The 18,755-nt window shown below is 34.7% G+C and overlaps 1 protein-coding gene across 1 annotated transcript in view; it reads left to right on the top strand.

The window, feature by feature from the left end:
• Positions 1-18,755, top strand: part of LOC118276476 (uncharacterized) — a 64,189-nt gene that overhangs the window by 25,070 nt on the left and 20,364 nt on the right. Inside the window, exons 2-3 of the mRNA XM_035594811.2 lie at positions 925-1,233; positions 15,785-15,885. Coding sequence (XP_035450704.2) covers positions 1,042-1,233; positions 15,785-15,885 — 293 coding nt within the window. The 5' untranslated portion in view covers positions 925-1,041. The remainder of the gene's footprint in view (positions 1-924; positions 1,234-15,784; positions 15,886-18,755) is intronic.

The following is an 18,755-nucleotide window of genomic DNA, read 5'->3' as shown; positions in this document are numbered from 1 at the left end:
TAAATCTTATGAAGGTAAATTGCCCAAAAAAGTGAAGGCTAATACATATTACTAAGAATTTTCGAAAATCGAAAATGTCAATATTGCTCTAGCAGATCGAAGTCGGACTATCAAATGGGTTACCGGGGCTCCTGCTCAAAAACCGTAGTAAAACCGAAGTAGGAAAGAAGAACTAAGACTAGGTTGTTAGTCGGTAAGGGTCCGACACACCCTCTCCGCCTCGCCCAAGGCGAGAGAAGTCATTGGATGATTTTCCAGCCCCAAAAAGATCGAACACGAAACCCCTTTTTTGATCAGTCAAAAATTCATTCTAAATAATAAAAGGTGGCATTATGCCCTTCTGCTTAAACTTTCATAGAAAAACAACAATAATATAATTAAGAAAATGAAAATGGCTACATAACACAATAAACAGTAATTACACAAGTCAGTTCGCGAAATGACATGCTACCCTAATATTTTCTCATTAAATATTAATTTCTTCATTACCCCAATTATACGAAGGGCGCAAATATTCACCCATATTTCTTTTGCTAGTATATTTTACTGTGTTTGTAATGAAAGTCTGTATTTTATCATCATCATCATCATCATCATCATCAGCCGTAAGACGTCCACTGCTGAACAAAGGCCTCCCCTTATTTTATTCGTATTTTATCATAGTAATTGTTAATCGTGGTTGAGTCTAGGAGTCTTTCTAGTCTTAAACCGCCGAGATACCACGCTTGCGTTATGTTTCGATGTGTAAATGAGGAATTCGCACCTCGTTGGGCCTGCTATTTAATCTTATGTGGCGTTTGATGTTTTAAGTCGTTTTATGACACGATAAATGGACACCAAACAAAGAGAAAAAATTCTGAGACGTTTACGGAACTTGAAGAAAAGTGGGTTCATATTACTAAAATGCTAATTTCTTTGTTACAGATAAAAAGATGCAATCCAGGAAACGTCAGAGGAAAAGGCGAGTGAAGAGAATTAGTGTCGTGCGATGGACGTGCCATAGAAAAATGTAATTTGTGACAGAAAATTTTAAAGTTCAAAATGGGTTTCGCGATATCGTGGCCAACAATGGGTAGATTTACGAACAGTTATTTGTTGGTGGTAGTTTTGTTCTTGTGTAGGACAATAGTTTGTGACAGTCAGTGTCCAAAGTATGCGGAGAAGCCACTTGAGACGAGAGTGCAGGACGCCTCCATAGTTTTTAGAGCTGTGGTCGTACAGACACATTATCAGGTGAGTTTGTTTTGTTACTAGTTGTATTTATAAGTGGTATGAACCGACTTTGCTCTTGTGCTATATTTCTGACTTTTTTCATTTTTCTATTACAAGGATCTAGTTTCAAGAAAAGAGTTAATGGGTAAATAGGCAAAGTGCATCTAATGCCAAGTGATGCACGCGATCATAGGCTACGGTAACCTCTAACCATCAGATGCGCTGTGTGGTTCTTGCCACCATCGTCGTGGTGTAAAAAAGATTTAGCATTATTTTCTCTGACATCGTTGAAACTAATCTAAAATGAAAACTTATACCTTGTTTAAATATGCGTAACCTTCTATTAGGAAATCTTACACCACGTTAGTAATCAATATTTTAGACAAAACAATAACATCGATAACTGTAACAGAAAACAGTCCTTGACACACATAACTAAATATTAAATAAACACCTAACCTCTTATTTAAACCCCCTTAAAACAGAAACAAACAGTCTCACCCCATTGTTAGTTTAAAGTAGTGTCCCCCCTTCTCCCTTCTCCGCACCGACTCATTCTTATCTTGAATGAAAGAACAACAGAGCTCGCTGTTTCTTTTTAGCGAGCTGTAAAATGTAGTGTTGTAAATAAAATGAAATTTCTGTACTACAATGCTGCTTTGTAAGATATTATACAGGATAGAACTGTTTAAAGTTCTGTAGAGAAGATAGTTTTTCATGTTTATTTTTTTATGGTGTACCTAAGCCGGTAAACGAGCAGACGAATCACCTGATGGTAAGCTAGGGCTGCCGCCCATGGACATCTGAAACACCAAAGGCATTACAAGGGCGTTGCTGGCCTTTTAGGGGATCAGGAATTTAAGAGTTGTTGGGGAATTGGTGTTGGGAAGTAGGTAATTGGGCCTACAGTAACCTCAATCACAACGCAAGCGTTGTTTTATGTTGATTTTCACCTGTCGACAACGATTTGAGTCGGTGCTGGTCGGGTGCTGACTCTAATGACTTTAAAACTGAAAACAAATTCAAAACGTTTGCGTACCACAAGTAGATTTCTCTCTATCCCTTCAGGCAACAACAAACGTGATAATAATTAAATTATAAGAACGTTAATTTATCTCTTACTCAATCAAAAGCACATCCAATTTCCCGAAGTTTCACTTGATTACATCAAAGCCAGTGTCGCGTTTGATGTTGACTATACAAATGGTGCAGGATTATCTGATCTTAAGCTTCTAATATACAATATAATAGTATATGTATATATACGTATATTACAATATGTTACAAAGGAAACTATGTATGATGGAATTTAATGAATTTGCTTGTGTGAACAGAGCATGCAAATATGACATTGATAGGCATCCCACACAACGCCCACTTTGTCTTAGACGAAAAGCCTCAAGTAATAAGGAGCGAGCCTATTGTCATATACGGTCACAAGATATACCTAAAATGGTAATTTAAAATACTATTTTCAGCCTTCTTTTTTGAGGGGTAAAATTATCAAATTTATTCTCCCGCCTTGCGTGAAGCGAGAGTGAATGTAAGACTCTTACTGGCTGATAACAATCCTGTTCCTACTCCTACTTGGAATGGGTAACTCGATAACCTGCAAAGGTTGTTCGCAGCCCTGAATTTTTGTCATCCTGAAAGACGAATCTAAAAATAAAATAGATTATGTGACTTTTCCTATATAGCGTAAATTATGTTTGTTACTATCTGTATCATCGTCAAATACTAATTAATGCAGTAATTAATATGTAATGATATCATTCGTTATAAGTATCTATATTATAGTACCCATAGGTTTACTATCATTATAGATTTGCGGTCTTTGTGGCGAGACGTAATTAATTTAACTAATTAAACAAGGTATCAGTTCCAATAGTTTCTGTATATTCAGAGCAGGGCTTATTCAAAAACGTACTTATAACATATGTAAATGTTTCATCCAGAACTTAGTAAGGGCGAGAACCCTTACAACTTTACTTACTTAAAAGACATTGTAGGCGAGAGCCTACTCACAAACTCGTAATGACTAAAAACCACCCCGTTCCTACTCCTGCTTTTCGAGCCTGAGCCCCGGTAAACCCGCTCAGTAGTCCAGTTCACTATGCTACCCAGTATCATATTACTTCTTATCTGAGAAATAAAACAATAAATCATAAACAATTATACCGCCAAACATTTTCCTTAACTCCATAAACAAAACAGACTACTTACAACCAATTAACAGTTAATTTCAACCAACTTAATATATCATCAACAACAACAATAACTCGAACACTTTAATTAATTTTCCAGAAGATTAACCATTGACTGTTATACGAGTACATGGCTACACATCAAGTTACACATAACCAGTATAAACTGACCTTCGAATATGCGGAGAGATCTTACAAAGCGAGTTCATGATAAACTGGACTGTATAGCTTGATGTGTAAGTATACTTTTGGGACATAATTATTTTATTGGCAACCTTTCAAGCACCATTGGTACTTGGTTTTCATTTATTACGATTGATTAACCACGCAGTATTGAAGTTTATTCCTTAAATTGTGTATATTTGGCTTTCATTTTGTTCCTCATTAAAAATAATGACTGTTTATTATAATGATTGTGTATTCATGTTACTACTAGCTTCAGTCAACGTCTTTGCCCGCGTTTCCGTGTGATAAAAAGCAGCCTAGGTATGTGTTATTCTATAAAATAATCTACCTATGTACCATTTCTTATCTCGATACTTTCAGCTGGTAATTGGGCCTCCAGTAACCTCACTCACACAACGCAAGCGTTGTTTCACGTCAGTTTTCTATGAGGCCATGGTATCACTCCAGTCGAGCCGACCCATTCGTGCCGAAGCATGGCTCTCCCACACTTGAGCTATCGATTATAATATAAACACACATAATACCATTTAGATGCGAAATGTGTACACCTCTATTTACCCGATTGGGGAGAAATCAAGCATGCAATGTAAACACTAGGTAACATACAAACAATATAGGACACAAAATTCACAACGACACACACACATAATATAATTAATTACTACAATAATAAACTCTTGACTAAATTGATTGGAACTCACTTGTTTTAATTGAATACCCTGTGTAAATATTAAAGTTTTAAACACTTCAGACTCAATCGGTAGTCCATTGCTGGATTTATCTACACAGCCGCCACAATTTTCACCAGAAATCGCAGGTTTAGGATGCTTTTCCAATCCGGAGCTGCAGACTACCTAGCGGGTTTACCGGGGCTCCGGCTCCAAAAGCAGGAGTAGAAACGGGGTGGTTTTTAGTCAATAAGAGTCTAAAACTCCCTTGAGAAAAGAAGACATTGGAAGATTCTCTCCCTTCAAAAAAATAAAAGAGTTTACAAAATTCCATGCAAGAAACGTCAATTAAGAATATTGATCTTACTAATACTATAAATGCGAAAGTTTCTAAATTTGTGTAGGTGTGTTTGTTACTCAATCACGTCAAAACGGCTCAAAATAAAATTTGGTGTAGGTGTAGATTATAGTCTGAAATAACACATAGATTACTTTTTATCCTGTAGGAACTAACCCGTAGGTAGAAACTACTATATTATAACGTAGCAAGTCATAAGAACACAACCTCTCAATTACCAAAGTACTTACTTAGAGACCAATTTCTAGAAATATAGGTCGGAATAGAATGATAAAGGCAACCTATATACTTGAGGGCACTTCACACAAGTACCTGTATCTAAAAATATAACATCAATATCAGTATCTAACATACATTTCATTATAATAACACGGGTCTTGATTCCTTGAGGACCCGATAAGATGAGAGACGGATAAAATAATGAAGACTTAATACGTATGTACTTATGTTTAGATATATTTCTTTGGGAATGGATTAGGAATGAGGTACAGTTGTGACGTCACGTCTTTTAATCGTTGAAGGGGTAAGCAGAGGTCAGTAGATATATTTTTATGGTTTTATTTAGATTAACCTGTTTGTTGTTTAGGTCTAAGGAGGATGCAAATCCTAGGCCCACCTTCCGATAACTATGTGTTAATATTACATCAGGGGATAGGTAATTTTGAGCTGAATAAAAGTTCCTATGGCGCTAAGTTCCATATCTAAAAGTAATAATTTATTTTACTTAAAGTAAATTTGAAGTTATTGGAATTTATCCCCTTCCTTATTTTCCTTAATTTTAAAATAAGTGCAAATACCTCTATTATTTATCTAAATTTATTTTATATGATATTCTTACAATAATAACTATAAATTCTCATAACAAAATCATACAAAGTCAACACTACAAAAGGTCGCAATATCAAGGTCATTACTGTAGAAAATAAGGAATAATAATGTATTATTCCGAATTAGAATTCAAAATGGAAACCAACCTCAATAAATATTCCAGGTAAAATGTTAAGACGACATAATTTCATTCAAAAGATACAATTTGAACAATAAATAATAATTATAAGGCCTAATGTCTACAATGTTTCGCTAAATCTACGAAGCCAAGCCGATTTTATAAATAGGATTCAGTTTGAAATAGCTAGAAATTAAATGGAGGCCTTATCTTTGCCTTAGACACAACAATGAATCAACATTTGAATTAGTTTGTGTTGAATTCTGTCTTTATATTTGACGTTCAAGTTATTGGGTATTAAGTTTTGGTCTTGAATTGTTCTGAAAATTATGAAGAAGCAATTTCCAAATGTTCTAAGTTTAACATTACTTTTGGATGTTTTACTTCTAATGAGTATTGGTTTAGTTATCATATCAGTAACATATTTGTGTATGCGAAAGCGGAAAACTTTTGACAAACATTTCCAAACCAAATATCAGGTTACAACAGACTTAACGAGCACGGCTCTGTGTCCGCTGTGAGACGGCGTTGTTTTGAACCTCTAGCTTCCAGCGTGCTTACAACGCGTGGCCCGTGAAGTGCAAGCTCGCAGATTACGCGGTGGCCGCGAGGTGGAAGCTTTTTATCAACGCGTGTATTTTTATAATAGTCAATATGAATATGATGCGATGCTGTTTCGCTTGCGCCTAGCTGGCGACTCATTGCCAGCTCGCTATCAGCGCGTGGTCCCCACCTTTATATATACTTTTCGTATAATTTTTCAATTATTTTGTCATTGATTATCAATTTTCCACTACATTATTAATCTAGAAGTAACTTGTAATCACTGTGTTCAGCATATTAATTTACTGTTATTTATTGAAAAGATACAGGTTAAAACTTATAAGCTAGTGTACAGTCCAACAAAACTATATATCTAGTTTGTCTGTTGGGTCAATAATATAATATGCATCAGTAGTATATGTTTACATAGTAATAACATGTGGAAGTATTATACAACTAATATTTCATTTTAGACTTTGCGTTACTATTGAGAATTTCTAAATGAAAAAGTCTTTTCAATATAAGCTCCCTGTACTCAATCAACAAGACAAAAATAAAGTGAAGATCACTACGCTACTTTCTAAAACGTCAGTAGATTTAAAAGAACTAAAACCTTTCCTTTAACGAGCGGGATATCTGGTCACTTTCAACCACGATCCCGCAAATTAAGTCCGGATTCAGTTTGACAAAGACCCGCTATTTGCGCAGTGAACGCTTAAGTCCGTATCTCAAATGAAAAACAATAATGAGACCGTTTGAATGGAGGCAGTGGGTTGTGGCTATTAGGATTTAATAGTAATCCTTTTATTACTTTATTGTGTTTGGTAATTTTGGGTTTTGATGCTTTTTAATGTTGTTTTATTATTGAAAAAGGGGGGTTTTTCTTAACTGTCTCAGGCAATAAAAAAACATAATAGTCTGTTTTTAATTGAGAGAGGATTCTTTTGTACTTGTAGAAATATGAAATATTTTTTTCACATTACACAATGTCAACTAATTCATTCCCTGGCGGGGTAAGGGGCACTTATATAATATTAAAATAGTTTAGCTGCATTTGCAAACATACAAATCACACCCAGGTGTAATCTACAAGACTAAAACAAACAATTTATAGATCACACAACAAATAGTTCCATGCAAGAGTCGAACTTATGACACACTGTACAACAGCCAATGGAAAAAGATATTATACCTATCTCCCGTGTATTCTGTGCAGAAAAAGGAAGCCTTGTTAAATATACCTCGCCTGCCTCCGACGCAAGGATTTATTTTTAATTACCGTTGCTTTCCCCGGTATTTACTGCAGTATAAGAATTGTAATTAATTTATCGTAGCTTGAAAATAAATAATTGTAAATAAAAAATGCTGTACATACTACGTAGGTATTCAGTATTTAATTATCCTGGTTATAAAGTTCTGTCAGCCAGTTATTTTTATAAATAGTCTTTTAACATATTTTTGCACAACCAACATCGATCGCTGTAAAATGTATGGTAGAAAATATGTCTTTACAGCAATTACATTCCCGTTTTCAAAATTTAGTTAGTCGAATTAACAGTTAAATAATTAGTACTTACCGTGTGTTAATGTGTGTTATGGTTATAAGTTATGGAGTTCACATTGATCGTTTACCACCAGGTTTCCCCTCCAATCCACAAAAAATATTTGAAAGTAATACAGTAAAGTGAAAATGTTTTGAAATGAAGTTCCCTGAGAAAAGGAGGATCCTCCGACCAGGCGAGGTGATCACGCCTGGCGAGTTTTCTGCCCAACAGTTCTTCGTAAAGATTTTCTATCCATGTTTATTCGTATGTAAACTTCACATATGCGATGTATGATTTATGACGTAGTGATCGTGACGTGATTTGATCGTCTATGTACATCTGTCAATTATTATATGTTACCATTACTTTTATCATAATAACCATACACTTAAAAATATAACAAAACTAAAATAAAAAACTTAGATTAAAAGTTAGATTATTCTAGCTAAAAAAAGAAAACTCAATTTTGTGCCAATTTCAACCCAACAATCTTGTTATTATTCAGACTATAACTACACAAAGCACCATGCAATTAGACAAACCAATTTAAAATATTAAAACGTTCAACCATACGGCTAAACGTTGTAGCGTGGTACAAAATGGCTGGACTTTGCCAAGTCAATGTTATTTCAGATTTGTGTGAATGACATTGTTACAATGTTCAACTATTTGGCTCCGGTGCAAGAATACATCGTATGGTTGGGCTCAGTTATACTGTACTGTTACATGTGGTGGAATAAAAATAATTTATAGTCTTGTTAGCTTAGTGGTTTGGGCTATTTGTGAGATTACTTGCAGAGATTGGGATTTATGTACTTAGATGTGCGGCTAGAACTAATATTATATGAGGTCTTTGATAAAAGGGGAATTCAGTTTTTAGATTACTCAGAAAGTAGTATTAGGGAGTATAGGCTTATACGTTAATTATTATGTTTATGTTATTACTAGTGAGACATACTAAATTAATTACTATGTTTTTCAGCTTACTCACATAATTATTTGAAGAGAAGCTCGACTAGTTTCATGCCATGCTAGAGGCTAATATTCAGTATCAGTAGTAGCATGACAGTCGCCCCATCGTGTGCCGCGCCTGTTTCACCACCATAGAGGTTTCATAGAGGTGGTGATTCAGGCCCTTAGTACAAAAAATTTGAGTCAAAAATATAAACAGTAGCTTTGTTCAACAACTCCAATAAGTTTGTATACACTTAGCAGTGCTTTCAACCACAAAATCAACAGAAAAGTGAAACCGAAAAAACTGATATACAAAAAATAAATACTAAATACAGCAACAACATTAAACTTTTTACTTTTTTATCTAAAATGGGAGTCATGAGTTACGTGAGTAACTTTTTATTATATTGTTTAATTTACACCCGTCTGGCTTTCGTATGTCTGTTTTATGTAATATGAAATAATTTATGATTCTGGACACAAAAATATATTATAATTATAATTCTAATAAAGTCTGAAGACCAGACCTTGAAATTTTAGGCCAAATATAATAATATCCTATGCATGCAAAGGTTGTCTGGTAGATATTTGTGTTTTTAGCTCAAGGATAGAACTACCTTTTTATTTACGTATAAAAAATAGTCCCTAATCCTTTTATATGTGGTTAAATAATGAGTTTCCTATATAATACAACAATATACATTTCCGTTGTGGTTCGATTTCCAGGTCGGACAAAAGGATACTGAACTATTTTCGGTTTTTCGATAATTTCTCAGTGGTAGTACGGATTCTGGGATCGTATAAGGCAATAGACTCATCCCCTATAAGATGGAACTTACATAAATTGTGAAAAGTGGGTGTACATTGTACAGTGACATTACGTGCCATATTATGCACTTCTGTCTACCTTTTCGGGGATAAAAAGGCGTGACGTCGTTGTTGTTAGTTCTTACATCAATTTTTAAACCATATAATACATACCTAGGTATACTGAGAGTTAAACATTTATATAAAAACTCTTAGTAAGTTTATAAGAATAACAGAAATCAAAAACTTTATATCAAAGACCAATCGGTCTAATATTAAACAATCAATTCTATTCAAAAAGTTCCAACTAATAAAAAGTCAAGGCCCAAACTATTAATAACAATTTCTATTACAAAGGCATTAAGATTCACTTTGATATGTCTTTTTATTGACGTAGATAGAAAAAAGATAAATCAAATCGGTACTTAGGCTAATTCATTTCTAAATCCAATTTTGATAAAGTTTGTTTTGCGATTATTTAAGTATCGAAAGACGAATTGAAAACTGAATAATAGCTATTATTTAAGACTACCTGATAGCCGCAGCTTCGTTTACGTGTATTATGGAGATTCTGACTAAGAAAAGTATTTTTTTAATGATAAAAGCCGGTAAACGTTTATGCGGATCATCTGATGGTAAGCTATCGCCGCCGCCCATGGACACCCGAAACACCAGAAGCGTTACAAATGCGTTGCCGGCCTTATGGGGGTTAGGAATTTAAGGAATGTTGGGGGATTGGAAAGATTGGGAAGGGCGGTAATTGGGCCTCCGGTAACCTCAGTTATTCCTTAGTACATCAGCTACCTGCCAATAAATTCCTCGTCAAAATCGGGCCGGCTATTTCAGAAATTAGTCAAAGCAAACAAACGGAGAGACAAAAAATTAAAAAATAATGTATGTAGTAAGTGTATGTATCGTATGTATATTTATAGTAAAAAGCAATTATTTCAATATTACAAACATATAACTCCAATTTTATTTATTAGTCTAGATGTTGATCAAATCCCTTATATTGCTTGAGTGAAAAAATTCTAAGTTTCTTTGAAAATTATTAGTGTAGCACAATACCTTGTAATTTTGTTTTATTCACATTTACGAAGTTTCTTTATGATTTATTGTAGAAGATCGTATTTGATTTTAGTTACGATGCGAAAATATATTGTGAACCACCACAGATGGGGCGCAGTATGAGTTTGCTTTTCGCTTAAAGTAACCGAAACGCTCTGATTGATCAGCTCGAATAAAACAACCAATCAGAGTGCCGAACGCGCTCTTGTTTCGATTACTTTAAACGCATAGCAACCTCGTACTAAGGGTACAGATTTTGGTGCTTGGTCGCATTAACGTTTCTTATAACACCTCTGAAACGAATCATTTCTTTCTACAGCTGTGAGCTTTTTACAGGTGGAAAACCATCCAATGACTTCTCGAACTTCTCAACTTAGAGAAAGAATGTCAGACTCTTACTGACTTTAAACTACCCCGTTCCTACTCCTACTTTTTGAGCTGGAGCCCGGGTAACCCGTTAGGTAGTCCGCAGCTCCAGGGCAGATGTGAGCTTATAAAAATGAAATCTATTCTTGTAATACAATACAGCTCATTACAGCAGAAAACTAGTCTAATAATAAGTAACTAGTAATAGCCAGCACTTATATTAGCACCAGGTGTGAATTTATGTTAAAACTATTTACAATATTGAAAATGACAACGCAACCACAGCAAGTTTAAGAAACTAATAAATCAAGATTGAACTTCAAAACCGTTGTACCTACACAATATTTGGACGTCGAACCGAAATTTTCATTCGAACAAATACATAAATCACTGAAAGTCACTCCGAAAATACGTTATTCAATATAAAAGTTTTCTAATAACATTAAACGTGTATTTCAATCAGATTGCAAGCGTGAATTTGGTAAAATTTCACACATTCTCACGTAATTCTCTAGCGTATCAGATTACGACGTTATGATAAAGGGCATAAGGTTTATATTGCCTTATAGATATGGCCTGCTGTATAATTTTATGGGATAGTATGTTCTTATTATTCTAAGTTCTATAAAGGTGTGAATTTGATATCAGATGTAAGGTTATGGGTAATCTTGTGATATCATTGGTTTGATGTTATGGGTTATAGCAAATTTGTTTTGGTATGGCGTTTGGTGTAAAGGAAATTGGTATGGTCTTGCTTTCTATTACGTAAGACATATAAACTGGCAAATACTAGGTGTATGTAAATACGCCTTTGTTTTCAGACACATAAGGTTTATATTGTATCAAGAATGACAAAATTGTTAGTGAAAACTGTCATCTCTTGACGTTTTAATAATGGATTTCATCTGTTCAATCATCTAGAAAAGAAATATTTGAGCCTTTTAAAGTAACGCAATTTATTTTGAAAGTGTATGTTCATTCTGGTTATTTATTAGAGAAATCAAGTAACCACGAAAAGGCTAAAAACGTAAGGGTTATTTTTAACTGACTTCAAAAGAAGGAGGTTTATCTGGACCTGTATGTATGTATGATGTATGTATATTTGAATTGATTTTGATGCGGTTTTAAGCATAGTGTTTTACATACTTATGGGAAGACTTTTGGGCAAATTACCCGATTTAAAAAAAATTGGTTCGCACTTTTGCATGTGTTTTTAGCTCATGTTTTTTTGAAGTTTTAAACGTAGTTTTACTCTTGTACATATTTAGAAAGCTTATCGAAATTCTTACTTATCACATTTTTTACAAATCGTTGAAAAGTTGGCCAAACACCTATCAACTATCTACCATACATAATATACAGTACTTTAGAAATCCAAAGAAGGCACAACTACAAGTCGTTTACATTTTCTTAGTCATAAACCTAAAACTTTGGTAAATTTCATCTCTCAAAGGACAAAATTTTTTATCGCGTCTACAATTTTCAGAGAGTTTTACAATAAAGAGTACCTATGTGCTAGGCTATGAGACTAGAGTTTAAATGTACATAGCACAGGTGTAGTGGACATAGTAATAATTTAATAGATAGCTAATATTATTGTAAAAAAAGATTAGTTATCTATGTTGTTGGTCGTAATGTGCATCTCCTCCTCCCAGCCTACCCCTTAGGTGATAAAAGGCGTGACGTTGCGAAGTTGCGTGTACTATACGACTAGATAATTTGCGTTACCAAACGTATATCACATACAAATAACACCCGGGTCTGAAACAACAATTTGTGGATTACGCAAAGAGTTGCTTCGTGTGGGAACCGAATCCGCTACACACTGTGCGGCAGCCAGTTGTCCAGCCACCACCCCAACCGAGCAGTCAAACTTTATTTAGCAAAATAATTAATGAAGTATCACTACAACTGTTTTTATAGAAAAGTTGAGCCAATTATCTGGTTACCAATTCCAGCAAAATAATGTTACCATTTTCAGTAAAACATAGGTGTTTGAAGAACAAATCCGTGCAGCAAGGGATTGGAACGATCTGTCCGCTTCTATTTTTCTGAGAAATGCGACTCGGGTCTTTTCAAGGTCAGAGTGAAAAGGTACTTTCTAAGTCTGTGTGCTTCATCTTAGGCCATATCTTCGCTTCGCCGTTCGGCAGTAAGCAGGTTGGTGGCCAAACGCAGACTTACCAACACCATTTTTTTTATTTTTTTTTATTTCTTCTATGATGGTTAGGAGATTTCTCTCCTAAGAAAATATGACATTATTTTCGAAACACATCTAACTCCGAAGCCTTTACACTCCAGTATAATCACATTGTATACAAACTCGCTTCAAAAAAGGTATCACTCCAAAAAACAGGCGCCCAAGGCAGAATGAAACTTACAACTAAACATTTAAGGTACGTTTTTGAGCTACGTCTGCACGGAACTGATACTTTGGTTGTTATAAAAAGTTCTTTAAGAGCATCATCGCAGACACTCTGTAACTTGGGACCAGAAGTTGGTTCTCTTAAAACTACTTCGCTATGTGCTGTGTGATACCTATGTATTATGTGCACTTAATATTATATATATACGTAGACTTTTGCTCTTAATGTTGTAGGTAATAATGGTATGTTAGAAAAATAAAAATTAATAATGTATGGTCGCCCATAACAATTGAGTCAACTGTTTTCCCACACTAGTATTTTCTCCTGTTGTGGGTGTGTTTACAAACACAATTTCACATACACATGACACCCAGACCCGACACAGTAATAATTTGTGGATCACACAAAGAGTTACTCCGTACGGGAATCGAACCTTATTCCCCACGTACGGCAGGCTGTAGCCCAGCCACCGGACCAACCGTGCAGTCAACTCAACTACTGACTGATAAATAGATGATTGATTGTATAAAAACAATTATTATTTGAACTTGTACTCAATAATTGTGTTTTATACGATAATAAATTAAATAAATCGGACTAACTTACCTATGACGTCCGATCCTCAATTGTGTAGGTAGCATCATCCTCGCCAATTATACTAGATTGATTTTGGTTCTAGAACAAAGTCTAAATTGACTGAAATTTAATTATATTTTGCCAAAAAATCTCATCATCCTTCCGTATAAAGCCTACAAAAGAACAAGAAAACCCAACCAACACACTAGTACAAAAATCCTATCAGTACATAACAAACACTATCTTCAATTTCAACGTCACAAACAACTAACTTAAAAATTTACTTTAACAGCGTTCTCTAACAAAATGCTTCCTGGAAATTCCTTGGAACTCTTAAAGACGGCATCTTGCTTCTGGCATCCGCAGTACCAAAGGCCAGTACTTAAGTACGAACAGAAACTTACTTGACTTTGTTCTTCAACAAAGAAATATCTCCCAGACAAGAAAATATTAATATTACTCGACCAAATGTATGAGAAAAGACAGATATCCAGTGACCAAGGAAATTTGGACTTTCTCACTCGGTGTTAAAGTAGATTTTCCGATGTGTGAACTTTTATTACTCGTTCGGCGATTATCTTCACGTTTTATGGATATGTCGCAGTCATTTTGGTAAATCCGCATTTTGTTTCCTTATCCCTGTAAAGACAAATAAGTGTTGTGACATAAGTATGGGTAGGCATAATATCTTTTATTCTTATTCAAGATGTATTTATTTTAATAAAAATTTATTTTATAAGAAGCAAGACAAGTACGTGTCATTTTTGGTATCGCTTCAAAAGATTGACGTATTATAAAACGCTAGCTTCTGCCAGGCAGCGGCTTCGCCCGTGTTCTCATGGGATAAAAAGTATTCTATCATCACATTTTTTTTGTGTGTTAGATAGTGCATTTATCGAGGAAGGCTATAGGCTATAAAACACCACGCTATGACCAGTAGGAGCAGATCAGTAGGTTAAAAATTATAGAAAGTCAGTCATTCATGTTTCTACCTCTTCTTTACGTCTAAATCACTGTACCGATTAGAATAATTCTTCTTGTGTTGGATAATCCATTTGTTAAAAAGAGAGAAAGAGAAGGTTAAAGGATATAAAACATGCTAATATTAAAAGGAGCCGAGCAGAGTGGGTGAAACCGTGTGAAAGTAGCTAGTAGATAGTAGGAAGTAGATAAAACCAATTAATACCTTTAGAATTATGACCAAAATATTAAATTTTAATTAATTACACGCAAATTAATTCAACATTAATTTTACTGGTAAAATTATTAATAATCCCATTTTCCTGTTTCTATAAAAAATGTAATCGAGGAAGTGTTAAACAAAGGATAATATATAATATGTTGAAATTAAAATGTCCTAAATAAACAAACCTTTAATATGGTCAATATTTTGATGGATATTCGATATTAATTTTCGTAGAACTGAGTATTGAGAGCACGTATAACCTTAATACCAGAAAAGGTTACAAAAAACAAAAACATAACACGTGTAACTCTGGAGTGGACTTCATGTGGCACGTTCAGTTTGCTCGATTTTACCGATTTGTTTTAGAACACCAGATACAATCGTATCGTAACAACGCTTATAGATATGTGAATCTTATAAAATTAATTGTGCCATGCTTTGGCACGTATAGGCCGGCTGGACCACAGTAATACCACGGCCTCACAAAAACCGACTTGCATTGTGTTTCATTGTGTAAGTGAGGTTATGATGGCCCAATTAGCCATCCCAATCTTCCCACTCCCCGATTTCCCATGAACCTTTCGATTCCTATCCTCCAAAAACGCACTTGTAACGCCTCTGGTGTTTCGGGTGTCAAAAATTATCGGTCTGTTCGTTAGCTCACAAGCCGGTAGCTCACACAAAAAAAAACGCTGCATAGATTATTTTAAATTCGAAAACTGTATCTAAATATCAGCATAAATTGTTTAATTGTGTATGAAATTAATGATTAATAAATACTTATCTCTCTTTTGTTACAGAGTAAGACACTAGACTTGGCCTTAGTGTCAATATACAGAGGAGGCGTAGAGTTGGCTTCCATTAGCCAATATGCTGGTTCACCATACAACACTACAGATAGGTAAGTTTCCATCTCGTAATATTTATATCTCTCACAAGAGTAAGAGATAGAGAAAGAAAGACAGAAAGAGGTGAGTTCTTACTCACTCTCTTTCCGTCTTTCTTTTGGGCATAAAACACAAACGCATACAGTACAGTGAACAAAAGATTTATCTCTATCTCTCTCTGTCACTCTTCCTCAACGTGTGATTGTGTGTCTTTCTTTGTAGGCGCGTGTGTGTATATGTAGTGTGTGTGTAAGAGAAATAGAAATAGAGAAAGTAAGAGTATTTGTGTCCACGTCAGCATGTGTGTGTAAATTTGTAACAAAAATAATATTTTCTAAGTATCTATCTACTTTACAAATGTAGCACAGCAATAAAATCCAAAATATGAAATAGGTACAAGACAAGTACAAATAGGTAAACATTTCAAGGTAAAATATCATTAGTGAGTTTCTTCGCTCCCAAAAAAAAAAAAATACGGCGTACATTTTAACTTCTCCGTATAATTTTAACGCGTCTGCGAAGTTTTAACGCGACATCAAACCTGAATGTTTTGGTGAAGCCTCGGTTGTTTTTCTTAAGTCTCCCGTATTACCGTGATATTCAAGATTTAAGGAATTTATGTCTGACCTATTTTTTATACCTAGATTATTTTGTATTAAGAAATATTTTGTTCACAGTTAATCGGTTTATCTAGAAAATTATCAAGAAAATAGTCTTGTTATGATGAAAATAAGATTATATTAAAAGTAATTTTATCAGTTATTAGACATTAAAGGGAAAACAACATTTTTTTTTAAGAATAAGCCGATAAACGAGCAACCGGATCACCTGGTAGTAAACAATCAGTTACAAGTGCGTTGCTGGCCTTTTGGCGGTTAGGAATTAAAGGGTTGTTGGAGAATCGGGGATTGGGAAGATTGAGGGGATCATTGGGCCTCCGGTAACGTTACTAACATAACACGAGCGTTGTTTCACGTTGGTTTTCTGTGAGGCCTGGTGCCACTTTGGTTAAATCGGCCCATTCGTGCCGAAGCATGGCTCTCCCACACTTTGCATACAAGCGATATTTGTAGATAAATCATATTATATTCAACGTTTTAGAAAAATACATAATTGTTCTTAGAACAGCATAATTATTTAATTATACTTATTACAAATAATTACAATAATGGTGATAATTCATGTCCAATTTTGTAATTATTCAGACCTTTCCAAATAAATCCAATTTGAAATGTATTTTTAGCATTAATTGTAACAAAGTTGCTCTAAAGGTCAATTAATAAAAACTTTGAATGTGAGCGGAAAAGCGTTTTTCACTGGAATAAAAAATGAAAGTTTTTAAATATTTATTTTTACTAGCCATCATGTTAGTACTAGTCTTTTATTATTAAACGGTTTCATTTAGACGAGTTTGTTTGTTTGGGTCAAAAGAGGATGTAAATCCTGGCCCCACTTTCCAATAGCTGCTGCGGACTACCTAGCGGATTACCGGGGCTCCGGCTCGAAAAGCAGGAGTAGGAACAGGGTTGGTTTTTAGTCAGTAAGAGTCTGACACTCCCTCTCGCCTTGCCCAAGGCAGGAGAAGTCATTGGATGATTTTCCCCCTTCCACGCTGGACGCACGGGTTGGAGTAGGGATAGGGATAGTATTCTTGTACGTCTCGGTGATACAAATTACGTAAACACATGTATCTAACACTATCCAAAAACAACAACAGTTTGTAGAAATTCTAAAGTAAACACAACATATTCTTGGAATACTACCCTTATTTGTACCTCTATCGTCAAAACAAGCCTATTATTTAATCAACTCCTCATACTGTGACTTTAAAATTGAGTTTTCAGCCTTCTACGAACACATGGCTTCACAACAAGCTATGCAAAACCAGTATAAATTGATCGTCGATATGAGGAAAGATCATACAAAGCGAGACCATGGTAAACTGGTTGTCTAGTGTGTACAAGGAACACAGGGAGCCGTGATAGTGAATTTAATTACCGTTCGCGTTCATTACCGAGTTACATATTACGCGCTAATATGAGTCTCGTGTCGCCATCGTCAAATAGACGCTAAAGTAATTGTTATTTGTCTCATTAAGGTGTCTAACATTAAGCCTACATAACGAAAATGGCATCTTTGATGGCTCTTTGAAACGAGTATTAACGTAAGCTGGGAAATCTTTTCATTGCTACTAATGACTACTTTTGCTTTGGTAGTTTTTAGTATGTGAGAATTTTTTGAGAGCCTGTTAATATTATAAACTAGCTTCTGCCAGTGGCTTAGTGTTTTGCCTTCAACAGTTCCCGTGGAATAAAAGGTATCCTATCACACATTTCAGATTATACTCTAATCTGTGTACCAAATTTCATCAAAATCCGTTTAGCAGTGTCAGCGTGATTGACGGACAAACAAATTTTCACATTTGTAATTTTAATGTGAAAGCATAATAGCCAGTTTGTGAGGATGTAAACGTTTGTTACTGTATTTTACACAACGTCTAGAAGAAAGAATTTAAAAGTAATGTTTTAGCCTATAGATAGTCTTATTGTCTCGAAAAATACAGACAGTAGCCGTTACCAATACCTTTTTTACTTTAGGTTATAAAACATCTGTATAGTATTAGTGTTTATTTAAGGCTAGGTCAAACCTAAGCCCCTATTTGTCAACCCATCTTCCAAGAAAATCAACCAAACATTTACATAAGAAAAGAACATAAATAAACAGCCCAAATCCCGTACCATTCCCATCAAATATTTGACCAAAACTTGGACCAAATGTTGCCATACCTAATAGGGATGATGACGGGGTATGAAAATTAAAAATCTATTTAGTCCGTCAGTTAAGTAATGGAAAAATATTAGACACGTATTTTTTGTCATATACA

This window comes from Spodoptera frugiperda, chromosome 31 (genome assembly GCF_023101765.2).
Source record: "Spodoptera frugiperda isolate SF20-4 chromosome 31, AGI-APGP_CSIRO_Sfru_2.0, whole genome shotgun sequence".
Lineage (NCBI taxonomy): Eukaryota > Metazoa > Arthropoda > Insecta > Lepidoptera > Noctuidae > Spodoptera > Spodoptera frugiperda.
Note: the sequence above shows the minus strand (reverse complement) of the source record. Positions and strands in the feature narration are given on the sequence as shown.